General features: G+C 41.0%; 2 protein-coding genes and 1 long non-coding RNA gene across 14 annotated transcripts in view; 2 read left to right on the top strand and 1 right to left on the bottom strand.

Moving 5' to 3' along the window:
* WDR35 (WD repeat domain 35) overlaps nucleotides 1-3,420 on the top strand; it is a 54,039-nt gene extending 50,619 nt beyond the window's left edge. For all 5 annotated transcript variants that reach the window (XR_015136423.1, XM_086325641.1, XM_086325640.1 and 2 more), the window contains 3 exons: nucleotides 795-951; nucleotides 1,694-1,934; nucleotides 2,448-3,420. Coding sequence is in view for 4 of the 5 variants with exons in the window: in XM_086325641.1 (XP_086181767.1) it covers nucleotides 795-951; nucleotides 1,694-1,934; nucleotides 2,448-2,598 (549 nt within the window). In the remaining variant the exon portion in view is untranslated. The remainder of the gene's footprint in view (nucleotides 1-794; nucleotides 952-1,693; nucleotides 1,935-2,447) is intronic.
* Nucleotides 3,421-3,902: 482 nt separating this feature from the next.
* On the bottom strand, nucleotides 3,903-9,715 carry LOC147362778 (uncharacterized). 8 transcript variants are annotated; one of them, XR_015136426.1, is made up of 4 exons: nucleotides 8,984-9,088; nucleotides 8,568-8,604; nucleotides 5,470-5,708; nucleotides 3,903-4,202 (listed from the first exon to the last, which is right to left on the bottom strand). It is a non-coding gene; the product is annotated as an uncharacterized LOC147362778 (long non-coding RNA). The 8 variants fall into 8 exon arrangements; XR_015136433.1 differs by lacking the exons at nucleotides 3,903-4,202; nucleotides 8,984-9,088 and adding exons at nucleotides 4,999-5,353; nucleotides 9,512-9,715; XR_015136430.1 differs by lacking the exon at nucleotides 3,903-4,202 and adding an exon at nucleotides 4,999-5,353 and having other exon boundaries at nucleotides 9,044-9,395.
* On the top strand, nucleotides 9,276-15,651 carry TTC32 (tetratricopeptide repeat domain 32). Its single transcript, XM_086325644.1, has 3 exons — nucleotides 9,276-9,427; nucleotides 13,994-14,160; nucleotides 15,158-15,651. The coding sequence occupies exons 1-3, from the start codon at nucleotides 9,276-9,278 to the stop codon at nucleotides 15,283-15,285; spliced, it is 447 nt and encodes a 148-aa protein (XP_086181770.1). The 3' UTR covers nucleotides 15,286-15,651.
* The last annotated feature ends 11,741 nt before the right edge of the window (nucleotides 15,652-27,392 follow it).

Here is a 27,392-nt window from a genome sequence, read left to right as displayed (position 1 = left end):
AACTTGGAAATATTGAACATGATTTTTTTTTTATTAATCTGTAATCTTTGCTTAATTCCTTTCTTGGTAAATCCTTTCTAATCAGGGAGTTTTAAAAGCTTCCCTAGAAATATGTGTATTTTTTAAATTGTGAATGAGTGTTGTATTAACATAAAATTTAATCAATTCTGTTTAAAAATTTGATCATTTCTTGGGGAAGAGAATCCTTTCACAATATATCCGTATATAAAATCACCACAATCTACACTTAAAATATCTTACAATTTGATTTGTTGATTACACCTCAGTAAAACTGAAGAACAAATTTGATCATGTCAGTTTAACAAAGTATGAATTATAATAGAGAAGTCTGTGGTGACAGTTCTGTAATGATGAAATATGCTAATTTATTCATTTATTATTATTTATTTTGGCTGTGCTGGGTCTTCATTGTGGTGTAGTGCACAGGTTCAGTAGTTAGGATTCGTGGACTTAGTTGTGGTATGTGAGATCTTAGTTCCTCTGCTGCTGCTAAGTCGCTTCAGTCGTGTCCGACTCTGTGCGACCCCATGGACTTCAGCCTACCAGGCTTCTCCGTCCATGGGATTCTCCAGGCAAGAACACTGGAGTGGGTTGCCATTTGGAATCAAACCTGGGCCCCCTGCATTGGGGGCACGGACTCTTTTCCCCTGAAACACTAGGGAAGTCCCCTTCCCTAGATATTTTAACGTATAACAGTTTCAGAAATCATCTCTATTGGAAGGACTGTTGTTAGATTTGTGCTGACAGCAGATGCGGGTCTGCTTTATTTGTAGGCCACTTCTGCTTTGGCTGGTTTGCTGGAAGAAGAAGTTCTGTCGACAAGTAGTCGTTTCACTGATAATGCTTGGAGAGGGGCTGAGGCTTACCACTTTTTCATACTAGCACAAAGACAGCTCTACGAGGGCTATGTTGACACTGCACTGAAGACAGGTGGGTGTATTAACTCATATATGCAACATGTCTAAGAAGTCATAAATTGAAGATGAAGGGCAAACTCCTTCAAGTTACTCTTATATTAACTTCAATAACACTTTTTTCTTTTTTGGCCATGCCCTGTAGCCTGTGAAGATAGGATATGGTAATCAAAATAAATTATCTGAGCTGATAACTTAGAGACTCAGTTTCACTTCCTTTTTTCTCAAAGTTCTATTTTTTCAGTAAGACAGACTGAGAAGCGATAATTTGTTCAAAGAAACACAAAGAGAAAACATATGATTTCATACTTCACTTTTTTTTTTTAAACAAAAAGAAACATGATATTGTTTTGAGAATCCACAGAAATTTCTAACATATGTATATGGAACATATAAATGTTTTATATGTTTTATAAATATAAAACATATAAAATTATACAATTATAATATATATATTTATATTTATATCTGCAGTGTATTTTGACACCAATAATTTTTCGTATATTTCTAAGTGGTGCAGCCATGTGCGTCATTTGGTGGTGGTAATTTTTATAGGCCCTGAGCTGTTGGCTCGTGTTACAGAACGTGGTGGTCATGTGGTCTACTTCCCCTACTAGTTCTCTGATCACCTACCATTGTTTTCGTTAACTTTGCTAACATTCATGTGGGTTAAACTGAGCCAGCCTAACATTCTTCCCCATGCATGTTCACGATGGTGTGATTGCTTTACACAATCCAAATTGCCTTCTCTTTCCTAGCTCTTCACCTGAGAGACTATGAAGACATCATCCCTGCAGTTGAGATCTACTCTCTGTTAGCACTCTGTGCGTGTGCCAGTAGAGCTTTTGGTACTTGTTCAAAAGCTTTTATTAAACTCGAATCTTTAGAGACCCTCAGTTCGGAACAGAAGCAGCAATATGAAGATCTTGCTCTAGAAATCTTCACCAAACATACTCCGAAAGATAACAGAAAATCCGAATTGGACGGCCTTCTTGAAGGGTAGGGCCAATTGTAATTAGTAGATGTCATTTTTATATAGATTTTTATATCTAAATATCTAAATAGTGTAGTATAATGATGAAATCACTAAATTTTAAAGTGTCATACCTTAAATCCCTGGTGGCTCAGCAGTAAAGAATCCACCTGCAGTGCAGGAAATGGTTCAATTCCTGGGTTGGGAAGATACCCTGGAGAAAAGAAATGGCAGCCCGTTCCAGTATTCTTGCTTGGAAAATCCCACAAACAGAGGAACCTGGTGGACTACAGATCATGGGGTCACAAAGATTCTGACACCACTGAGCGACTAAACAACAAGCCACCTTAACATTGTACTCAAAGCCTATTTTCTTTAGTCTTAATAGTATATTAATGATTTCTCATTGCAAGAAAAGTTTTTATTTGAAATTTGCCTTGAAATGTTTTACATTGTTCAGGGTTTTTTTAGTATAATAAATAAGGTCTTAAGTGATTAGACATTTTAAAGTGTAATTCTTTCTCCTCTTATTTTTACAGAGGTGAAGGGAAACTGCCGACGTGTGTGGCCACAGGAAGCCCAATTACTGAATATCAATTCTGGATGTGCAGTGTGTGTAAGCATTGTGTCCTGGCTCAGGAAATAAATAACTACAACTTCTGTCCCTTATGCCATAGTGCAGTGGGATGAAGAACTGACAAACTGCATATACCGGGAGAGTTTATATAATAAGGTTGATTCCATATAGTTTATGTAAAAAAAGCAGCATCATTTCAGAGTTGTATTTTTATACAAATATGTATATATATATATATGACAGAAACTGGTTACGCCTCACTGTCTTCTGAACTTTGGGTCAGCTGTTGAGAAATCCATGATTGAGACAGAATGAGTAAAGAGAAGGTCATCTGCATGTGGTGGGGCAACTCTGTTAGGCCATTCTTTTGGATTTTCATAAACGGTAAGATAAAAATTAAGCTGTGAGATGTGAAAACACCAGACTGGCTTTCTTCATGTATCAGGAAATACAGCATCTTACTATCTCCACCATAGGAAGGGACTCCCACTCTTAATTCAAGTTTGAAATGAAGGGGAAAAAAATTGCTCAATGGCCAGGCTGGGATCAGTGCCCATCCCTGCAACAGTCCCAGGGTCCAAGAGGAAGGGCAGGGTGCACCACAGATGTCTACTCTCGGATCACTAATGGTATAGGCAGTGAGACATGGGTCTGGAAGAGCAGTAGTCTTATAAGGCTATGCTCTGGAAGTTGGAAGGACTGAAGCTGACCTCTGTTCAAGACAGAGATCAGGAACGGAAGAAAAAAAACAAAACCCAATAATATATACACATAGACATGTTATGTATATATATAATTTTGTGTAAAAATATAACTGAAATAATGATGCTGATTTTCATATATTTAGAAATTGACTATATTATCTGCCTATCTATTTTTGTGGCTGGTTATTATACTATGGAAATATTCCAAATAAAAAAAATTTTCTCACAGTGTCAAGGTTACTAATTCATTAAACATTTTTGATGGAGAGGGATGGGGAAGCGTGAGAATGGAGCAGAGTTGAATTTAGGGAATTGACATGACCTGTAGTAGGAGATGGTGTGTGTGTGTGCTCAGTCACTCAGTTGTGCCTGACTCTTTGTGACCCCATGGACTGTAGCCCGCCAGGCTCCTCTGTCCATGGGATTCTCTAGGCAAGAATACTGGAAGTGGGTTGCCATGCCCTCTTCCAAGGGATCTTCCCAACCCAGGGATCGAACCCCTGTCTCCTGCACTGGCAGGTGGATTCCTTATCACCAGCACCACCTGGCAAGCCCAGAGGGAGATTAAACAATTGTAACACTGAAATGAGCTCTATTTCTAGTCATGTTTAAATAAATAAGCATTGAAAGTGTTCTCTGTTTTACTTTCAGAAGTGATAAAGAGGCATTTAAAGACTTTTTGCTTTTGTTTTTACAATTTGAATTGTTTCTAATAGCTTTTTAAAAATTTATTTTTTATTTTCATAGCTGCACTGGGTCATCGTTGCTGCATCCAAGCTTTCTCTAGTTGCGGAAAGTGGGGGCTACTCTCTAGCTGTGGTATTCAGGCTTCTCACAGCAGCGGCTTCTTTCGTTGGCAGAGCGCAGGCACTGGGGCTTGTAGGCTTCAGTAGTTGCTGCATGTGGGCTCAGTAGTTGTGGCTCATGGCCTCCAGAATGCAGGCTCAGTACACAGGCTTAGTTGCTCCACAGCATGCGGGATCTTCCTGGACCAGGGATTGAACTGGTGTCCCCTGCATTTCAGGACAAAGTCTTAACCACTGGACCAGCAGGGAAACCCTAATAGCTTATTTTTTATATCTTTTCCTTTTTACCCACTTTCTTAGTTTCATCTAAGAGATGGCAATTGGCATGTACTCTTCATAATATTGTGCAGAACACTTGTCTCTATTTATAATGATGTAAATTTATAGAAAACATCCAGTTTGTAGTTATAGTTTTAGCTGAAACATTGTCACTAAGCTGGACCTTTTATCTAAACAAGTCTTGGGTTTGGGAAGTGATTCTCAATAAGTACCTGTTTTGATTTACTGTCATTAATTTTAAAAAGAAAAACTGTTATCAGTCATGCATAATTTCTTACCTGTTAAAGATAGCTAATAATGTTCTCTATTTCCCATGAACTTACATCTTTTTATTCTGTGGCTGCAAACCAGACTTTAGCACTATTTTATCAAGATTATTTGCTGAACTTTGACATTTAGTAGAGGCAATAAAGAGAAATATACAACATTGTTATAGCAGCTTCAGTACTGAAGTTAGTTAATCCAAATGTGTTATGTTTTTGGTCCTTTAGAGACAAGTTAGGCATGCAGCAGATAGAGAATAGTGAGCTATGAGAAGAGGTTTGGAGCTTAAATGAGTTCATGTAGATAGTGGGTTGCTGTGCCTAGTTAAAACGAGAAGACCAGGTCTTCTAAGTCTCTGTGTTCATGTGCCTTGTGGGAAGTTACCTTGATATAATGGTAGCCTCCAAATACAGTACCAGGCAAGCCATTCACGGAACACAAAGGATTACACACCAAAAAATGATGCTTAAGTCACATGGTTTACTGAATCAACTTAACATACACAGTGAGGAACAAGGAGAAAGTGATGGGAGAGATTAACACTGTTAGTGAAGGATGCCAGTCAGGTACACGGATTCCAGTTCCCGACTCCTGAATTATGTACTGTTCTATGTCCTCACTCTATCTCTTCCTCACCAGCTTCCCCCAGTGGTGTGGCCAGGAAGAGGACCGCAGTTGAGATTGGGGAACTCTGTCAAGTAGAATGTGCCTGAGGCCAGTGAGGCACACTTGCTCTGAGGAGGAGGCAGGTTTCCCTGGTCCCAGCTGTAGGTGCCACTGGGACTGCTGAGCAGTCATGGATTCAGTTGTGTTTCCTGGGTAGAGGACAAGTGTCATCGGTGGGTAACTGAATCGAGACCTCACACATACTGAGCATGTTCTAAGCCTCATGCATACCCAGTGAGCCATGAATACTTAGTGCCTTGGTTACCTTTTGGATCTTAGCGCCTCATCAATACCAAGTATGCTGTGCTGTGCTTAGTCACTCAGTCGTGTCTGACTCTTTGAAACCCCATGGGCTGTAACCCGCCAAACTCTTCTGTCCGTGGGGATTCTCCAGGCAAGAATACTGGAGTGGGTTGCCATGTCCTCCTCCAGGGGATCTTCCCAACTCAGGGATCGAACCCCTGTCTCCCGCATTGCAGGCAGATTCTTTGTCATCTGAGCCACCTGGGAAGCCCAATATTAGGTAGAGTCACACAAATATGCTGTATTTACTTTGTATAACATATCTTATAAGTTTCTAACTTATCTAATTTTAACATAGTGTGTTTCATCAATCTCATTTGTTTTCTTCTATGACAAAATATAGTATTCCCCCAAATCAGAAAATAACATCCTAGAAAGACAAATATCGTATGATATTGTTATATGTAGAATCTAGAAAAATGATACAAATGAACTTACTTATAAAACAGACTCACAGACTTAGAGAACAAACTTATGGTTATCCGGGGGAAGGGTGGGAGAGGTGAGAGATAGATTGGAAGTTTGAGATTGATACCTACACACTGCTATATTTAAAACAGATAACCAACAAGGACCTATGTATAGCACAGGAAACTCTGCTTAATATTCTGTAATATCTAAATGGGGAAAAGTGAAAGTGAAAGTCACTCAGTTGGGTCCAACTCTTTGTGACCCCATGGTCTATACAGTCCATGGAATTCTCCAGGCCAGAATACTGGAGTGGGTAGCCTTTCCCTTCTCCAGGGGATCTTCCCAACCCAGGGATCAAACCCAGGTCTCCTGCATTGCAGGTGGATTCTTTACCAGCTGAGCCACAAGGGAAGCCCTAAATGGAGAAAAGAATTAAAAAAAAAAAGAATAAATGTAATATGTATAACCGGATCACTTTGCTGTACACCTGAAACTAACACAACATTGTTAACAAACTATAATATAGAATAAAATTTTTTAAAAAAGCAAATCTTCCCTAGGTTAAAAAAAAGAAAACAGCATCCTAACAAAGACATCAGCCCTAAAGGATATATCTCCTGTTAAAGGTAACTACATCTTCCCACAAGATTTTCCATTTTCAGGAATGAAACTATACTTCATCAATGAGAGAGAAATTTTCAGAGATGTAGGTTTAAGGATTCCTTCAGAACTGCATGTTCAGAGTTGTGATTTTTGGTCCTTGGTCCTACTGCCTGAATCTCTCTTTTTTCCCTTTTTCATCCCAGAAATCGGCTGAGAACTCTTAAGTTAGATTGTCGTTCTCCAGTCCTTCCTGTGACTTGTTGATTACATTCCCATTTGCTTCAATTCCAAATCAGCTATTGATTCCTCAGACTTTTCCTAACGTTTCTTTTGGAGCCTTCTCATTTACCACTAATTCCTTGCTACCTAAGCCCTAAAATTTTTCTTCCAACTAGTTATTTCAGACAGATTCTGAGTTATTGTCACTACCTCTTGGTCTGTTTAACACAGAAACCAAAACCTTTAAAAACAACCTCTCCTACCTTGTACACGTAATTATCACATATGTAAATGTATGTGTTTTTATATATACTTACACACATACATTGGAGAAGGCAATGGCACCCCACTCCAGTACTCTTGCCTGGAAAATCCCATGGACGGAAGAGCCTAGTGGCTGTAGTCCATGGGGTCGCTAAGAGTCGGACACGACTGAGCAACTTCACTTTCACTTTTCACTTTCACGCACTGGAGAAGGAAATGGCAACCCACTCCAGTGTTCTTGCATGGAGAATCCCAGGGACGGCGGGGCCTGGTGGGCTGCTGTCTATGGGGTCACATAGAGTCGGACACGACTGAAGCGACTTAGCAGCAGCAGCACACACATACATATACCCACATGCTTCATATTTATATATATATATACTGACATATCTGTTTTAAGAGCTTATGACTACTTGGGATTTATATCTGTGAATGTTTTAGTGATCTGTCATAATGTTTTGGGGACAGATAGATCTTTGTCCTGCTTGAAAATGGTGCTAGAAAAAGACTCCCAGTACAAATTGACTCAATTGGTTTTAAATATTTAACATGAAGGAAATTTCCAGATAACTCTCTTCTGATGAAAGGGGCAAAGAGAAGCAAAATTGCCATATATAACAAATATGTGGAGGGAATTTGTATAGACAGAATGAGGCATTATGATGAATGTTCTCTTTCTGTAATAAACACGAACTGACTCCCTTTAAGTAATGCTTCTTTTTATTACAAAATTTGGCCTGAACATTACGTTAAGTTTCAAAGTAGCAAGGTAGGACCTGACTGACAAAGCTATACAAATAAGTAACACAGCATTATTGTCCTGCTATCATGCACAAATGCTAATTATATATATACATATGTTTCTGCTAACATATAATCTGCAATTATCTTTTTGTATTCTAAAAGCTGAGATCTTAGATTTTATGTGGCATTCAGTGAAAAATATAAAAATAAATGCTGAGGTAAAATTGTACTTATCCTGTTTTATCTGTAATTTATGATAACATGATAATTTGTCTTCTTTTGATTTAAGTATTTTGGTGGGGGTTGGGATGATGGGCATTGGGCTCCAGAGTGGATAAAGGGAGAAAGAGACGGGAGGTACAATAAAAGGTACAGATTATCACCTTTGCTACCCAGAGGAAAACAACTTAGGCAAATGTCTGGTGACTGGAGGTTGCAGCGAATAACTCCTTAAGAGGTCATCTAGAGTCCACATTTAGAAATGGGGGGAAAATTGTTACCAGACTTTTAATGAAAAATTAAGAGTTCCTAATTTGATGTTATAGCTCCAAAGTATTACTACTGTGCTTCTAAAATGAAAATAGCAATATTATGTTGCCCCCTACTGTTTATTCTTACCATTTTCTCAGTTCATTAAAAAAAAAAAAAAGAGCACTTAATAGTTTTTGAGTATTAGTTTTACATGTTCATGGTAGAAAACTTCAAAAGTACATAAAGAGTATACATGAGAAAGTAAAAATAGTCTTAACTTTTTTTTTAAAAAAGGCATTAATTTACATTTTAATTGAATTTAGAAGAAAAAACGGGGGTGAAACTTACGTAAATTTTCATCATAATCTCGTTTTTAAGATTTTTTCTAAAAGAAAAAGATATTAAAACAGTTACTACTTTATCTACTCATTTATTTGGTTATTCTACTCACAATTTAGTTAGTAAAATTTAGAAGAAAACGGAGGTATCTCTACACACCCACTATAATAGCTAGGATCGAAACTGACAAATGTTGGTGATGATACGGAGTAACTTAAAGGCCAATGCATAGCTGGTGGAAATGCAAAGTAGTACACCCACTCTGGAAAAACTGAAGTTTAGAAATTCTCTGTATATTCTGGAAATATACATGTACAGTGTGTGTATGTATCCCCCCCACCCCCATCCCCACCCCCATTCGCTGTAACGAAGGGCAAGCTCCTTGCACCACCTGACCACAGCCTTAGAAACCAGTTTGGGACTACCAAGCTACTGCTTTTCTGGAGATCAGGCAAGCGGGACCAGCAGCTATAGCAGAAGCGCACTTGCCAAGGCTGCGTCTGCTTAAGCTTTCCTGAAATACCGGAGCGTTCCGCCAGGAGCGTCACCGATCTCGCGAGACGACGGGTCCTCGGAAGACACAAAATTCTTCGGCTGCTCTGGCCAAGGATTTTTGCCGAGTTAAATTCCAAGGTGCGGAAGTGCTGTGGGTTGTCGTCTCTAATCGCTCAGAAATCAACCCCCAGTTCCACAAGGAAAGCTAGGCCCCCAACCGCCATGGACGGGCAGCAAGGCCAGGAAAGTCCCGCAGCCCTAGCACTAGCCCAGGCTCATTTCAAGAAAGGTGAATACGCAGAGGCCGAGGCGCTGTACTCCGCTTACATTCGCCAGTGCGCCTGTGCAGCTTCGGAGGGAGCAGCACGCGGGAGGTAAGTATCGCGAGAAGTGGGGACAGCGGGGTCTCCGGAAGGTGGACGGCAAGGGCCCCGCTTTACTCGGCCTCTGGCACTCACCCGTCCAGCGGCCGGACGTTTGTTCTTTACAGAAAGGCGGTGAGGGAGCGTGCCTGGAGCTCAGGCCTCCGCACGTTGCTCCGGGACTCCGAGAACGGTGTCCCGACTCTATGTTAGCTGACCCGGAGTCTTAGAGCGGATAGGGCTTTTCCCACCTGTCACTTTAACAAGACCTGGTGAGGGCGAGTTGCCGCGCGGGTGCCACGTGAGCGCACAGCGTCGCGACTCAAACCGCACGACATCACAGCAGGTGCTCTGGGTTTTCACGTGTGAAAAGAAATTTAAATATGTGGAAATAGTATAATGAACCTCCAGGTGACCATCCCTGGGCTTAAGCATTGTCACTTCACCCAGGGGATCAGGTTATTCACCCAGGGATGTCTCAGAATACATTTCTAGCCGTTAAAGGATTTAAAAAGACGCAACCACAGTATCATTATTCTTAACGTCATTAATCCAGTGTCATTATTTGGAATTTTCCTGTTTGATCAATAAAAGTTGTTTGGCTGGTTGGTGTTTTCGCGGTTGGTTCAAGTCAGGATGCACGTCAAGTTTCTAAGCCTTTAAGGCTCCCCTTCATTTTCTCCCCTTGCAGTTTATTTGGTGAGAAGGATATCCTCACCAAAGGATATCCAGTCCTATGTCCTGAGACTTTCCCATATTTTGGATCTTCTGGATTTACCCCCCACCCCATGTCATTTAATATAGTCCTCTGTCTTATGCATCGCTTGTGAGTTGGTAGTTAAATCTTGAGGTTTGATCGAATTCAGATCCACAATTATGGTGAGAATATTGTTATAGGTGTTGTGTACTTCTGTCAGAGAGCATGTAATATCTTTCTTTTTGTGATATTAGCAACCTTGATCCTGACCAGGGTTCCTGGCCTTCCCTAAACAAGAGAAATTGATAAGCCAGACACGGAATTCAGGCAAGCTTTATTGAGGTCTCTGCTGCAGCAGAGCAGAGCAAAAAAACTAAGTTTCCCTTGCTTGCTTGGAGCAAGGGGTGAAGTTGGGATTGTGTCCAGGGGTCTTGAAGGCTGGTGGGGTGGCTTAGGTGGTTTGCCCACCTCTTTGGACCAAGGTTTTGAATGTAGGGGACATGTGAAGTACCCTGTTTCTGCTCCTGGCACCCTGTCTTTGCTTCCAGCACTTCAGAAGTGGCAGTTGGGATTTTATTTGGTTTGTATCTTCTTATCCATAACTGGCTCCAGCTGCAAATGCACTCAATTATTTTCAGTTCCTTATAGTTTTTGTATTTTGATGCTGGAGAAGACATTTGTCCAGGTGCAAACACTGCAGCAAATGGTCCTAAGTCCCAGCTCTCAGCCTGTCTCAACCTCACCTGCTCTGGCAAAGCATCTTATATTTACGCCTGAATGCGAAGCGTTTGTTGTACTCCAAGATTTGCCTTTGTTGTTCTTGTTAATGGTTCTTGTTGTTAGTGGTCCAGGATGAGAAAAAAAGAACAGAAAGGGGATAATGAGCAGTGTTTTTCTTGACAGTTTGAGTTGTCTGCTCTGTCACCCTCCTCCTTTCAGGGATTTGATTTTTTTTTTGACCAGATGCCAGCTTGTGTTTTGTGTATGAGGCTCAAGAATCTTCTCCTGTTTGTTAAACTCACATGGAATTAAATCAGAAAAATTAAGTGGCTTTCTCATTTCAATAATACACCAGAATAATAGTTAATAGTTTTGAACAAGCAGTAATATGATACCACACCTTCCCCCCAAAATTATTAAACAGAAAATTTAGTTTTCTGTTCTTGTTTCAAGCTGGAAGAATAGACTTATCTAGTAGGTTAAAACACTTTTTTATTTTTAAATTTTCATTGTAGTTGCTGCTATATAATATGTTAGCTGGACTGTGCTAAGTTGCTTTAGTCATGTCTGACACTTTGCAACCCTGTGGACCGGAGGCCGCCAGGTCCTCTGTCCATTGGATTCTCCAGGCAAGAATACTGGAGTGGGTTGCCAGTTCCTTCTCCAGTATAATATGATACAGGTGTACAGTATAGTGATTTACAATTTTTTAAGGTTATACTTCATTTATAGCTATTATAAAATATGGTCTATATTCCTGTGTTGTACAGTATACATTTGTAGCATATTTTATACCCAATGTTTTGTACCTCGTAGTCCCCTCTCCTTGTTTTGCCCTTCCCCCTTCTGTCTGTCCACCGGTAACCACTAGTTTGTTCTCTATGAGTCTGCTTCTTTTTTAGGCTGCAGTCCATGGGGTTGCTAGGGGTTGGACACGACCGAGCGACTTCACTTTCACTTTTTACTTTCATGCATTGGAGAAGGAAATGGCAACCCACTCCAGTGTTCTTGCCTGGAGAATCCCAGGGACAGGGGAGCCTGGTGGCTGCCGTCTACGGGGTCACACAGAGTCAGACATGACTGAAGCGACTTAGCAGCAGCAGCAGTAAGTTAAAGGATTTATCAGCAATAAGCATATTGATGCCATCTAGTATTGTTACAGCTTCTCCCTGGTGCATCTCAGCCTGAGAGCACAGATTTATTGTGTGGCAAATTTAATTTATGCCCCTTACCAGCATAAGAAAGAAAATCTGCAATGGTTTAGTAGAAGATTGCTCAGCATGCCTGCATGAACCTTCACATTTTCTTATAGTTTTTAAATTCTTCTAGGAGCTCCTGGTTAAACAGAATTCTATCATTTTCAACTTTCTTCTTTAAATATATCTTTTAGAGTTCGTTTATTTTTAAATAATGAGTCACTGAATCATTTTGAAACAGTATTCGCAATCTTTGCATGCCTGCCACTCTGAATGGTTTATAACATTTTCTTTTAATATCCAAAAGTGCAACCTTAGCCATCAACTTTATTTCTAAATATTTTTTCTTTGCTAAAGTTAGCAAGTGCAAAAAAAAAAAAAGCAAAAACTACATTTGGATTAGGTAACTTGGTTATATTCCATTAAAATAAACACTATCATTACAAAAATCTCAATGTTAAAAAAATTTGGCTTTAACTGTTAGCCCATGTCTTTCAAATATGAAACAATTTTCATATGGAGAATAGGCTTTTAGAATTTGTTATAATGAGGTCTAATTCTAAATTAAATATCTGATGATCCTCTGATAATAAGACATCTATCACAAAGTTTTGAAGCTTAGAAATTTAATGATTAAAACCTTACTGAGTCCTGAGGCTGCATTTTACTTAAAACTCTTTACTGGGCAGCAGTTCAGCTAGTGTCATAACAGAGATCAGTGATTGGAGTGTCCCCCTTGTTCTCTAGGATTTCACAGTGGTGCTTGTGGCGTCCTGAAGTGTCTGTGTACCCAGTCTCTCAGTCCTAGTTCACAGAAACAGGCGTTTTCTAAATTGCAGTGGTTCCTCTCTACTGGTAGGAAACTTCAACTTGAAGGAGACCCCCTAGGCTGTGAGTACCCCTCCTGGCAGCAGCAGTTACAGTGCCTGAGATCTCAAGGATTAGGATGTTTAGAGAAGTAACTTTTTGTAATACTAACTGCAGTCACAAATATTTTCTGAGAACTAGATTTTGCTCTGTGGAGCTTAAATGAAGACTGACAGATGAGTTTAGCCTGCATCTTCCCTGTTTGGTTCAAACTTGAGAGTCCCCTTTGCAAAAAAGAAAGGAAAACAGAATCTTTCTGCAGAGCCCATTGAAGTTCTCTGTGTAGATGGTTGCCCTTTTACAAGTAGTATGTGGGGCCGTGTCGGGATGTGTCCTGTTGAGCTGGTGGTTGGTCAGAGCTGCCTGGATGTCTAACCCCTCACAGGAAAGGCTGCTTGCTCACAGCTCCTTGGGCAGCCTCCGGAACCCTCAGATGCAGAGCCAGTTCTGCACACTGGAGTCCCAGTGTGGACCTGAGCTGTGATGTCTTTCTAGCAGGAAGCCGGTTTGGCCTCCGGAGAATGTTGGCTGAGGCTGGAGGGAGGGCAGGTCATCCTCAGACAGCACACCTGGGGATCAGTGTCTTGGATTTTCACTCAGGGCTGACTTTTCTTTCTTTACTGGTGGAAAATGATTTCAAATCTCACTGTTTGAAGATCCTTAAAAAACTTGAGGATAAAACTGATGATTCATTTTATGACATGGCCATAGTGAACTTGGACTTTGGGCTGGCTTTCTCCCCTTGCTCATTTCAATTCTGAATTGTCTTCTTTGCCCCACTGGCATGTGCTTTAAACAATCATTTTAATATTACATTCAGCAAAACACGGTGACAATGAACAGGGGCTTTGACCACACAGTAAAATGAACGCACTTTTTAGATTGACATTGTAGTGCTAAACAACCCTGCAAAAGTAGACAGCAGGATTAAACAGAAACTGACGCCATGGCTTTATTTCCTTACCCTGTTTCTTCCGCTTGGTTTTGCAGTGTCGACACTGCATGTTACAGGCTATGAAGTTTGACAATACCCAAAAGAGAGTGAAAGTGGAAACGAGGGGTAACACTGTGTTTTTAATGTGAACTTTTTGTTTAAAGCAAATGCAGCCCTGAGGATTTGGCTACTGCATTTAACAACAGGGGGCAAATCAAGTACTTCAGGGTTGATTTTTACGAAGCCATGGACGACTACACATCTGCTATAGAAGTCCAACCCAGTTTTGAAGTTCCATATTACAACAGAGGCTTGATATTGTATAGGCTGGGTAAGAAGTTCTTTCTTCCCCCTTTTGTCTTTGACAGTATTTTGTGAATTCAGATCTGTCAAATGTTGTAAAACGGATGGAGTAATCATCCAGGGTGAAACTTAGGTGAAATTTAGTTTTAGAGCCAGGAACAAAGGAAGTGTACCTGAATTTATTTTAGGCTTTCAGTGGGTATTAGAGACCGCAGCAGGGCACTGGGGTGGGAATTGCAGCCGGGCACGGGAGTGAGAGCCATCCCATTACTTTGTCCCTGTGCGTTCCCAGCTGTGAAATGAGGGTAATGCTCCTGATCCACTGTGCAGCTTTTCTGAGTTACAACCTTTGAAGGCACTCATGCTGTGTTTGTGCTTAGTTGCTCAGTCGTGTCCCGACTCTTTGTGTCCGATTCTTTGGGACCCCATGGTCTGCAGCCCGCCAGGCTCCTCTGTCCATGGGATTCTCCAGGCAAGAATACCGGAATGGGTTGCCATGCCCTTCTCCAGGGGATCTTCCCAACCCAGGGATCAAACCGGTGTCTCCTGCATTGCAGGTGGATTCTTTACCAGCTGAGCCACCAGGGAACACCACTTGAGACGATATATAGGAAAGGGATTTTAGATTTTGGGACTACGGGGACTATGAGGATTGTTTCTCATTTAAAGGGTTAAAAATAATATTCATTTCCTATTTCTTAATTTTACTGTTATTACATTAAATAGGGAATATTTTATTGAAAGTTTGTGTCGATTTAAGGTATTTACCGGTTAAATCCCCGTAGGTAGCCCATAACTAATTTTAAGTATATTGTTCTATAAGGGTGTGCAAAGTTACTGTGGTACACACATCCGTATATCATTATCAAGAGGAAAAAATTCCTTTAGTAAGAGTGGTTGAAAGCTTGTAAATATAAAAGCAGGAGTATGTGTATCCAAACTTTCCTATGAATAATATATAGAAATACTCAGCTTTTTTTCCTCTTTTTTCATCCCCCCCCACCCCACTGTGGGTTCTTATACAGGATACTTTGATGATGCTTTGGAAGATTTCAAGAAAGCATTAGACTTAAATCCTGGATTTCAAGATGCTGTTTTGAGCTTAAAACAGACTATTCTAGACAAAGAAGAAAAGCAAAGAAGAAATTATTGAAAATTTTAACTCATGATCCTAATGGCTGGCATCTCCTTGTCTCTAATTGAAAGCTGATGTTAAACTGTTTTGATTTATATTTAAGATAAAGAGATTCATGCATCAGCACTGAAAGTTAAATGCTATACTTGAGGTAATTGACTTTAGGTTGAGTAACTATGTTGAGTAGGTATGCTTTTTATAAAATGTAAATAATTAATAATAATGTATAATTGTATCTTATTACAGTACAATGTTTAAAGAAATGTGTAGTATTTTCTTCAGGAAAACTGTTTTGCTGTTTTTTATTCCCAACTTTTTATTTAAAAATTTTTACCTCATCAGAAAATTGGAAGTATGGTACAATAAACACTTTTAAACTTTTAACTGAGATTCACCAGTTGTTAGCATTGTATCACATTTGCTTATTCTCTGTATTTAAATATATAACTTTTGTGCTGAACTGTTTGAAAATAAGTTGCAGATATCACCATACTTTACCCTTAAATATTTCGACGTGCACTACGAATAGAGACAGCCTTCTTTATAGCCACAACACCATTATAATACCTAATAAAACTAATAATTCTATAATACCATCCATGCCCAGCCCATATTTGAATTCCCCAATTGTTTCCAAAATGTCTTGTGTAGATTTTTGTTTCTGGGATCTGGAGTCAGTCAAGTTAACACTGCGTTCTGTTGTTAAGTCTCTGTGTTTTTTAATCTACAATAGTTGCCTCCTCATTTTCTCCCCGTGGCATTTACTTTGAGAGTAAAGCTCTCTTATTTTATAAAGCTAGGCTAGCGAGACATAATATTGGGCTTAACAATAAACATCTTTCATGAGAGCCATTTGAAAGAATTCAACTTAAATTTTTTTTTTCTCTAGTAATCATCAATAAGGTAGTTAAGCTTTAAATATCAAGCATAGTTTTCTGTCTCTGGATAATGACAGTAATGTTCACCATCATCAACATTTACTGAATACTCAATATAAGCCAAGCACTGTTCAAACTCTGAATAATAAATTCTGAGTGGAATGGGGGTGGTTAGAGAGGTGAAAAACTGATGAAAAGCACTTAGAAAATAGAGGGCTTTTTGAAAATCTGTTCTATTTGGGTGCTGCCAGGGAACAATTAGGCTGTGATGAAGCTTTCCTGAACTGGGAAAAATTTGAAGGGAAAACAAGCCAGAGTCAGCCATGTCTCACCTACATTTGTGTGTGTGTGTGTGTCTTATTGTTGAAGTTTTGGCTTTCAAAAATTCAGATCCTGCATCTGTGAATCTCCCAAACTAGTTTATTATTGCTATGGAAAAATGGTTCTGGGGTGCAAATGGCCCTAATTAAGAGAAAAGAGTATGTTTGCCCAGTGTCCCCAGAGGAGGGTCAGAACTACGAAGTCATAACTACTGTGACTTTCTCAGATGCCATCGCCATTGTCAGCCTTCCAAGGGTTTTATTTTTTGTGGGTTTTTTTTTTTTTTTTAGTTTAAGTGATCTCATAAAGCAGAGGACGTAATTGCCTCGTTTGTTGTTCATAAATACTATCTGGCCAAATACATAAAGAACCTGGGCTGCAGGTGAATGACTATTAAACGGAAATGAAATTAGAATGGAAACAAAAAGTCCCTTTCTGGGATGATTCACATTTTCCAATATGACTTATCTTTCTATTTGTTGGAAATGTCTTTTAAAGAATTTATAAAATTGCATTAAAATATAGAAAAATTCCTCTTAAGAAAACTTGTTTTATAAACATATTTTAAAACTTATTTTAAAAAAAGCAAAGTCCATAGAACTTGGGAGAGTTTAAAGCCAGTCTACCCAGAAAATCAAGTATTAGAAAAATGCTTCAGTAACTTTATTTTCTCTTGGCTTATATTCTCTTTTCTTTTCTCTTGAATGGGATTAGATATAATATAAAGAAAAAAAAACTTAAAAATTTGATTTGGTTTGTAGGGTTTTATTATTTGACATTTCTTCATCATTTACCAGAAAAAAAGTCACTGAAGTTCAGAATCAGCACTTGCTTATTTGGAACCCAAGCACTTATTTTCCTCAGGTTACTGGAAATAACTGATTTCCAGTTATTTTCTTTAAATTTTCCTCATTTATTTATTTCCTTGTTTATTTTCTATAAAACTTTAGACCTCACACATTCAGATTCTAAATTTCTGATTGAGTGAATAATACCTTTGTTATGTGCCTTTTAAAAAATATTCTGTTTTATGTTTGCTATTATTTATATTTCCCACATTTCAGTATCGGTTGAGCTCTTTTTTTTTTTTCTTTTAACCAGGAAAGTACCCAAACTATGCTGTTTTCCAGTTTTTCTCTTTGAAAACAAGGCAGAAAATTGTAGATTGTTATAGTTTGTTCTTTACAAAGTAAGGTAAGAGAGAATAAGTGGATATATATTGCTCTTGAGCTTAGAAAATTACTTTTAACTCTTCAAAGCGTGGAGCTATGGGACTTCCCTGGTGGTCCAAAGGTTTAGACTCTGTCCTCCCAATGCAGGGGCCCCAGGTTTGATCCCTGGTCAGGGACCTAGACCCCATATGCTGCAACTAAGAAGGTCCTGCATGTCGCAACTAAGACCCAATTAAATAGATAAATATTAAAAAAAATAACATGGAGCTGTTTGTTTCTTTCCTGAAATCTGGAACTGAATGAAGCATGTGAATTTCCTTTATGCTGGCAAACCATAGCCTACCTGCTGGATGAGCAAGCAAAATTTCCAAGTCAGCTTTTAGTCATTTTCTGTTTGCCCATTTCCAGATTTTTCCTGTTTTTTCCTCTTTCACTGGCCTCTCCCTGCCCCACCCACCACACTATACATAGTCTTAGTCTTCTGCCATTTTGCAGACGTTAGCCTGTTGCAGAGGACATACTGTATTTCAACCCTGTCATGCAGTGTAAATCAATCCAACGTTTACACTGACAATCAGTATTTCCAGCTCTGCCAAATCTAATCCCTCTTAAACATTTAACTCTATGTTTCAAGTAATTAAACCCACATCCTGTTTAACAACTTTAATTTGTCCTTAAAAATACTTCTTTTAAATGAAAAGCCATGAAATGAAAAAAAATTATGTTAATTTTAGTTGGAAAAATTATGAATTCCATTTTAGCCCAGATACCTAAATGCTTTTTGCAGATAGAAAAATATATCCATTGAGTGGTAAAGACAAGTTTATATGAGTTTCAATTTGAAATTACATAACTACATTTACAACAGTTACATAAACTATGTTTCCTTTACTCATTTCCGCCCCCTCTGCCCCTGTGTCATTAAAAAAAATCATTTTATTGAGATGCAAAGTGTACACTTCAATGGTTTTTAAGTATGTTTGGAGTTTCTGCATTGTTCTTACATTTTTTCAAGCTTTTTGGGTCTTATGGTATTCTGGCAGGCAAACTGCATTTCATGAAGTTATAACACAGAAAAACACTTTTGGGCAAATTAAAGGCGAAGCATTGAGAGTGTTTCAAAACACCTAACAGGACACACACAGAACAGATGGAAGAGTCTTAAAAACTGCTGTCTCTTCTGATTCCATCCAAATAAGTAGCATGATTCCAATTTGGCTCATGTGATGTCCTCCGACTAGAAACTTGTGTGGAGTAACCAGGAGGTATGTCTCTGCCTGAAGCTGTGATGTTGAACTTTCACTTCTTATGGCATATTTATTTAATGTGTTTTGGTGAACAAGTTGTTATTTTAAAAAACAAATTACTGACAAACATATGGTGTAACTTTCCAAGAGCCAAGTGAAGAGGTAATGAAACAGTTGGTACGTGAGCTAAGTGTGTAATTTTAAAAGCTTCCTGATAAATGCTCATTGTCGTATTTTCTATATTTCTCAAAAGTATGACATTAAATTATGGGAAAGGGATTCCAGTTTAGAATGGCGTTTGAGGAGAGACAGAGAAGACCTAGAGAGATTGAGACTTGTTGAATTTCACATTTAATGTTAAGGGGACTTCAAAAAAAAAAACCAAACAAACCACTACATCATTTCATCCTTTATGAAAAGAAAGAAGGATGAGAAATACAACCTTTTTTTGAAAAACAAAGTAATTGGTAGGATACAAAAAATACCTAATTGTTATTAAAGTAACAAGAAGATGAAAGGACATGTCCACATTGCAAAAGACATGATGAAAAAGAAGAAACCTACAGGAAAGCTGCAAAAGCAGAAATTATGACCTGTGAATATGCGTTTAACAGGGTGAAAAGAGCACTACAGCATAATGCCAGCTCTGTGTCTGTCAGCACGAACACGCACACGTCGGCGAGGTGACGAACGTCTCATTTTTCGCAAGAGGAAATTGAGGCTAAGAAATTCAGTAACTTGCCCAAAGTTATGTCCCAAACACATATGAAATTCAAAACTGCTGTTAATATCAATTAGTTTTTTGTTGCTGGTTTCAACGCGAAACAGATATGTGGATTTGGTGTTTTTTTTTTTTTTTTGGTCCCGATACAAAATTGAAATTACTCATAAAATGTTTTAGTATCCATCAAGGTGGGTATCAAGACAGTATTAAAATATACTTAGGTTTTATATAGCATTATTATGATTCTAGAATTGCTTGTTGGTAATTTTCCTGCCTGATTGAAAACAGACACACAAGATGGTGAAAAGCAGATTAATATTAAAAGGAAACTCCATTTGGAAAATTGAAAGCCATAGCTGCCAATATGTAAATTTGTATCTTATGTTAAGAAAAAGTATCCAACATTTGTAAAGAAAGCAAAAGGAGGATTGCATAGCTTTTCAATATCATACTGAGCACAGTCTAGCAAACCCACCCACAGAGTATCTAAATTCTCCAGGGTTGCGTCTGTCTTTTATTTCCTATTTACTCTTAAAATTTTTTTTTGTTTATTTACTTTTACTTTTGGCTGCACTGGGTCTTCGTTGCTGTGCACAAGCTTTCTCTAGTGGGGGCTACTCTTTGTTGCCATGAGCGGGCTTCTTTTTGCAGTGTCTCTTTTTTTGTAGAGCACGGTCCCTAGCGTACACAGGCTTGCTCCATGGCATGTGGAATCTTCCTGGACCAGGGATTGAATCCATGTCCCCTGCATTGGCAGACAGATTCTCAGCCACTGAACCACCAGGGAAGTCCTCCCGTTTATTCTTGATTAGGACCCAGACCCTGTCAGGTTACACGTAACTTGAAGATTTTTCTTTTTTCCCCCAGAGAAGATGTAAATGATTTCAGTCTGGTAGACATGATAACTCTCAAAGTTATGGTTTTCTGGCCTGAAGGACATTACCTAGGTTTGATTTTAACCCAGTAACTTTATTCCCAAGTAAAGCTGGGATCTTCCTCATGGAAGGCTTTCATCCTCGTGGTTCTCTGGTTATTGAATTAAATAAACACTTGTCATGTGAGGGTTTGAAAGCACGCACTGGCACATCACTCACAGAAGAAGCGGAGTTCTCACAAAAGCTCCCTTGAGGAAACTTGTACTTGCTGTTTCCTCTGCACCCTCACCCCAAGGCCAGGCCCTCATGACCTTCAGGTCTTTGCTTCCTTCTCACCTCCTCTGACCACCACATTTAAAATGCAAAACCCAGGACTTCCCTGGCGGTCCAGTAGTTATGCGGGTCCCACCCCTGGTCAGGGAGCAAAGATTCCACCTGCACTGGGGCTAAAAAGCCAAATCATAAAACAGAAACAATATTGTAACAAATTCAATAAAGACTTTAAAAATGGTCCACATCAAAAAGAAAAAAAATCTTGAAGAAAAAGCAAATCCCGATTCTCACCTCACTTTATTTTTCTCTTTCTACCCCATCATGCGTTTTTTGCTTTTTTAGTTTCCCTGTGTTCTTAGCCCCCCGGGAAGGTAAGCTGTATCAGGGTGGGGATTTTGATATGTTTTGTTTACTGCTGTATCATCAGCACTAAACAGTGCCTGGCACACAGAACGACCTCAAAGATGTTGAACGGATAAGTGAATTAGTGATCATCAACTGTCAATTGACTTGCTGTTTAGATCATGCAGGTTCATTCCTGGCTGTCAGGTGTGGAGTGAGCAAGTGTCTGACATCTCATTTCAACACTGATCTTGAGAAAGGGCCTGATATACAGTTGTTTTCATTTTATTTGAAACAGCTCATGGTTCTAGTTTAATTTAGAGAAAGAAAGCTCTCTAAAAGACAAGGTTAAATTCTGCAAGGACTTTCTGTTTTAATAGGGCTTTATAATAGGGACCTGTTATGGGCTGACATGCTGAAGTCTTATGCATGGCGCTTGAGAATATGGACCCTATTTGGGGTTGTTGTGATGTAATTAGTTAATAATATGAGGTCATATTGGAGAGGGGCAGGCCCTTAATCCAGTATGTTGTTGTTCAATCGCTAAGGCTTATCCAACTCTTTGCAACCCCATGGACTGGGGCACACCAGACTTCCCCATCCTTCACTGTCTCCCGGAATTTGCTCAGACTCACGTCCATTGAGTTGGTAATGCCATGCAACCATCTCATCCTCTGTCACTCCCTTCCTTTTCTGCTCTCAATCTTTCCCAGCATTGGGGTTTTTTCCAATGAATCAGCTCTTTGCATCAGGTGGCCAAAGTATTGGAGCTTCAGCATCAGTCCTTCCAGTGAATATTCTGGGTTGATTTCCTTTAAGATCCAGTATGTTTGGTGTCCTTATAAGAAGGAGATTTGGATGCAGACAGACATGGAGGAGAAAGCCACGTGAAGACAAGGCAGAGACTGGAGTGATGCTGCCACAAGCCAAGAATTGTCTGGGACCACCAGAACTGAAAGAGTCAAGGAAGGACCTCCCCAGGAGGCTCTGGAGGGAGTGAAGCCCCACTGACATCTAGATTTCAGATTTTTAGTGTCCAGAACCGTAAGAGAAAAGGTTTCTCATAAGCCACCCAGTTTGTGGCACTTTGTTACGCTTGGCAGCCCTGGGAAACTAGAAGAGCACACAGTATATATCCGGTTCCATTTCTAAACCTTTTACACTTAGGCCTTCATGTTCTTGCACCCGCAGAACCCAGCTCTGTGGGAAGACGGGTGAGCATTTCATTAGAACCGGGGAGGGGAGGGGAGGGAAGAGAGGGCTCTTGTTCTCCTGTATGGTCATGACCCTAAAGGGCCCAGGACTAAGCTCCCTACAAAACAGGCTGGTTTGCCATGGCTGCCTGCAGAGAAGTTCACAACCACCCATGTGCCTTAGAGACACTCAGCTCTTGGAGAATAGAGGCTCCACTGGCTGGAGAATGGAAAAGAAAAGTGGGAGTTCCTTCAGGCTGCCAAACAACAAGCCATTACAACAAGCCAGGTGAGACGCCATCCAAGTTGGCGGAGCCGGCAGGATTGGGAGCCGTCTGTGGGGCCTGTAGAACAATAATCCTTTCCATTATGAAGACCAGCTGCCGGGAGACTTACTGGAACAGCCACAGCCTCTTGGATGTGGAGGGTGGGCTGGGTGAATGGAGCAAGGCGTCTGCGCATGGAGCCGCGAGCCACCATCTGTCACTGATGCCCGCATGTGACAATGGCCAGGGGCCACGTCTCTACCCCACCTCCCTGCCTCTGCTCCTGTGTTCTCTCCTGGAAAGCCCTCTTCCCCGCATTTGTTTAAATCCTGTTTATTCTTCAAGTCCCAACAACTACTGTCAAACCCTCCCCTGCCAAATCAGCCCAAACTCATCTCATTGTTCTTCATGTTTCCATTGTGGCCTCAAAAGAGCACCTTCACCACTGAATGTAGTCCACAGGCCAGCAGGGTGGGCATCACCTGGGAGCTTGGTAGAAGCGCAGACTCCAGCCCTAAGCTAGACTTACTGACCCAGAATTAATATCTTCATGAGCTCTCGAGATGCTTCATCTGCACACCAAGATGTGGGAAGCACTGGCCCATATCACTGGTTCTCAGAGTGTTTCTAGACCTGCAGCACCAGAATCACCTAGGAACTTGTCAGAAGGTAACATTTGGACCCACCCTAGGCCCTCTGAATCTGACTCCCTGGGAGCGGAGTCAGGATGGGGCCTACCCTTCTCCAGGGTACTCTATGGACATTCAAATTTGCAAACCACTTGTCTCTATCATTCAGTCCAGCATCTAAGAATGCTATCTCATCTCCTGTGTGTTTGTCCTTCCCTTTCAAGCCGGGGACCCTGAGAACAGGATCAGTGTTTGTGTACATCTCTCTGGCTCTAAGGCCAGGTCTAGGCATGGCACACCTGGTGTCCAGAGTAACCGACCAGTGCCTCTATTCAAGCACATGGTGGCTGAAGAGGAGAGGATGAAAGGGGAGATGCAGGGAGATTTCTTTTTTTTAAAAATAAATTTATTTATTTTAATTCGAGGCTAATTACTTTACAATATTTTAGTGGTTTTGCCATACATTGACATGAATCTGCCATGGGTGTACATGTGTTCCCCATCCTGAACCCCCCTCCCACCTCCCTCCCCATCTCAACCCTCTGGGTCATCCCAGTGCACCAGCCCCGAGCATCCTGCCTCATGCATTGAACCTGGACTGGTGATTTGTTTTACATATGATAATATACATGTTTCAATGCCATTCTCCCAAATCATCCCACCCTCGCCCTCTTGCCATTAAAAAGAATACATTAGAATCAGTTCTAATGAGGTGGATGAAACTGGAGCCTATTATACAGAGTGAAGTAAGCCAGAAAGAAAAAAAACCAATACAGTATACTAACGCATATATATGGAATTTAGAAAGATGGTAACAATAACCCTATATGCGAGACAGCAAAAGAGACACAGATGATGTATAGAGCAGTCCTTTGGACTCTGCAGGGAGATTTCTCATTGTTCTCCTGAGTTTCCTGAGGACTCGAATTGGGGATGGGGAGGCTTTATGCTTCTCCTCTCAAATTGGAGACCAAGTGGGTGTCATGGAATTTGGCATAATGACTCAATAGCTCATCAGGGCCTGATTTGATTCAAAATTCTGTTTCCAGCAGATTTATGTGGGTTTTCCACCCTGGAAAAAGTCACTGCCATTGAGCAAGGAAAACAATGCTGGCTGAGTGTGCCTTTCTCTGGATCAATAAGCCCCTCATCTGGGCAAGTCGAAGTGGCTAGCCCTTCTGGCGCGTGGTGTCAGCGAGAAGGATTTTCAGACACCGCTGTGTCCTGTCACCACCAATCACCCCCAGAGCCAGCAGTCCTGTTGGGAGGAGAATGTTCCAGAACGTGGCCTCAAGTGCTCTTCCTCCTCAGCCTGGCTGCTAGCTTTCAGATTTCTAGACATAATTACTTTTGAATTGCTTAATGGGCATATAATTTTCATTGGAGTCATATGACACTTGAGCTGGAAAAAATCATCTCCTTTGTTTATTATTTATTTAAAAGATTTTTTTTTTTTTTTTGGCCATGTCATTCGGCTCTCGGGATCTTAGTTCCCTGACTAGGGATGGAACCCGGGCCCACAAAAGTGAGAGTCCGAGTCCTAACCACTGGATCACCAGGGAGTTCCCTAAAAGATGTTATTATAATTTTTTTTTTAGAGAAGCTTTAGGTTTACAAAAAAACAGAGAGAAAGTAACAGAGATTGCCTATATATCTTCTACCCTCACACATGCATAGCCTCCCCAGCTAGTACTGTCACTCACTAGAATGGTACATTTTTACCAAGGATAAACCTACATTGATGCATCTCAAACAGCCAAAGCCCATAGTTGATCCTAAACTCCTATGAGTTTAGACAAATGTATGCTAGCATATGGGTTTCCCTGGTGGCTCAGGTGGTAAAGAATCCGCCTGCAGTGCAGGGGAGCACAGAGAAAATTTCAGGGCAGTGAAATAAAGAGATGGGACTACCAGACCACCTTATCTGCCTCCTGAGAAACCTGTATACAGGACAAGAAGCAACGGTTAGAACCAGACATGGAACAATGGACTGGTTTAAAATTGGGAAAGGAGTACATCAAGGCTGTATATTGTCACTCTGCTTATTTAACTTGTATGCAGAATACATCATGTGGAAATGCCAGGCTGGATGAATCACAAGCTGGAGTCAAGATTGTAGGGAGAAATATCAACAGCCTCAGGTACGCAGCTGATACCCTAATGGGGGCTTCCCTGGTGGCTCAGACAGTAAAAAAAAAAACAAACAAAAAAAACCTATCTGCATTGTGGGAGACCTGGGTTCGATCCTGGGTTGGGAAGATCCTCTGGAGGAGGGCATGGCTACCCAATATTCTTGCCTGGAAAATTCCAAGTACAGAGGAGCCTGGCTGGCTATAGCCTGGTCCTACCTCAGTCCAGATTGAGAGGATGACAAACGAAAAAGACAAGCGCCTCAGCCACTGGGAAGCCAATCCCTGCCGATTCTGCACGGAAATTTGTTCTTGGGACAAATTTAGGTGCAAGGGTCAAAAACTTATTCAGATTCAACTCGAGTCAAAATGGACTTTATTTTAAGGATACAAGTTTCATGGGATCCAAGACTGAGCGTGGGGTGGTGGTGGTGGGGAGGGGAGAGCCATTGCTCCCTGCCAGCTGCCCCCAGCCCAACCTCACTGGTGTCCTGAGGAGCCCAGGACAGAGCACTGGGGTTTGAACCGACTGGTAGTGCAGCCAGGCATGTTTAGGGGGAGGCTGGACCTCTTCCGGAGCACTGGGTTGGAGGATGGAGCTTACAGAGAGTGACTTAGAATAAGGACAGTTTGTCTGCCCACTGCTGCTGTGCCACGTCGTGGGGGCATGGTGCCACTGCTGCCCGGGAGGAACCCAGAGGAGCACAGACTCTGAAACCTGGGCTGCTCCCAGAGAGGAAGGAGAGGAAGTGGTCCAGCTACACAGTTTCAGTTCTTCATTCCACTTATCAGGGGAGTCCCTCTAACCCAGGTTGGGGAGGGATGGGTACAGGGGTGGAGAGATGTCTTTGCTATTAGAGCTCCACCCACATGGAAGTAGGCATGGATGGACTGGGGGGACATAGTCTTTCTTCTCCTCTCAATAGTCTAGCTGCAACTGCCTTGATTCAGGCCACCATCCATCCTACCAGCATGTTAGAGCCTCTGCTCTTTACATTCAGAGCCCCTTCCCCTTTCAAGAAGGCTCTGAGTTGCTACACCCCTCCTGAAGTCTTTCTCACTCTCCTCAGAGCTATTGTCCCTTCTCTGAATATGTGTGCTCATCAGCTTATACTCATTTACATAGGGCCTTATGCTTTTCAAAACAATTCAAGTTTTGATCAGTGGTTATAGCAAATACTGTCTTCTTAGGAGCCCTTTAAGGGTCTCCTTTACGTGGGCCAATGCATGTGTATTTATTTGTGCTCAGTTGCTCAGTCGTGTCCGACTCTTTGTGACCCCATGGAGTGTAGCTTGCCAGGCTTCTCTGTCCATGGGATTTTCCAGGCAAGAATAGTGGAGTTGGTTGCCATTTGCTCCTCCAGGGGATCTTCCTGACCCAGGGATGGAAACTGCATCTCCTATGTGGGCCAATACTTGCACTTAAACTTTGTGTTTCCTTTTCTTTGATGTTCTTGGTGTTTCTAAAATTGTGATCATGAATTAGGGGCTGGAGGTCCTCAATGGGGAGAAGCCAGCATCTTGAACTAGCCTCTGAGGCCCAACGGGGGTCCAGCCCCAACAGGGACTCTGTGGCCAGAACTCTTCATCACCAAGGCCAAGAACTACACCTCACTCAGCCCACCCTGGCCCTTACAGCTAACCAAACCATGATGTTCAGCTAGGTTAACAGGATGGACCACCCATTTTTATAGTGAGATACATTGACCCCCTGAGACCATTACATGGGCTAGGAAGGGAAGACTGGGCCGAGTGGAGGGATTAGTCCATTACAGCATGTTCTGGAAGGGAGACAAGCTCCATAATTGGGCCTGGGGGGAACATTCTTACTACCTTCCTCAGAGACTGCTTCAGGACTGGCCAGGAAGGGCCCCACAACTGTAGGCCTACATCTGAGGCCATTAGATCACATGTGGAGGAAGAAAGGGCCAGGCCAAGATGGCCTCCAAAGCCAGACTGCGTTCTGTCAGCTTCCACGGAAGAGTTAATATTGATCCCTGTGGGAGTGAAGATGGTTACCTGGTCATCACTGGAAAACACCGTCACCTGGAGAAGTGGGCTTCATACATGTTGCTA

Source organism: Bos grunniens, chromosome 11, assembly GCF_055505025.1.
Source record: "Bos grunniens cultivar Pamir isolate PY7600 chromosome 11, Bosgru_T2T1.0, whole genome shotgun sequence".
NCBI classification, from domain to species: Eukaryota; Metazoa; Chordata; class Mammalia; order Artiodactyla; family Bovidae; genus Bos; species Bos grunniens.
Note: the sequence above shows the minus strand (reverse complement) of the source record. Positions and strands in the feature narration are given on the sequence as shown.

Coding starts and splice junctions, on each gene's coding strand:
- TTC32 (XM_086325644.1), top strand. CDS start 9,276: ATGGACGGGCAGCAAGGCCAGGAAAGTCCCGCAGCCCTAGCACTAGCC. Junction 9,428..13,993: donor GAGGGAGCAGCACGCGGGAG/GTAAGTATCGCG, acceptor TTTTGTTTAAAG/CAAATGCAGCCCTGAGGATT. Junction 14,161..15,157: donor CTTGATATTGTATAGGCTGG/GTAAGAAGTTCT, acceptor GTTCTTATACAG/GATACTTTGATGATGCTTTG.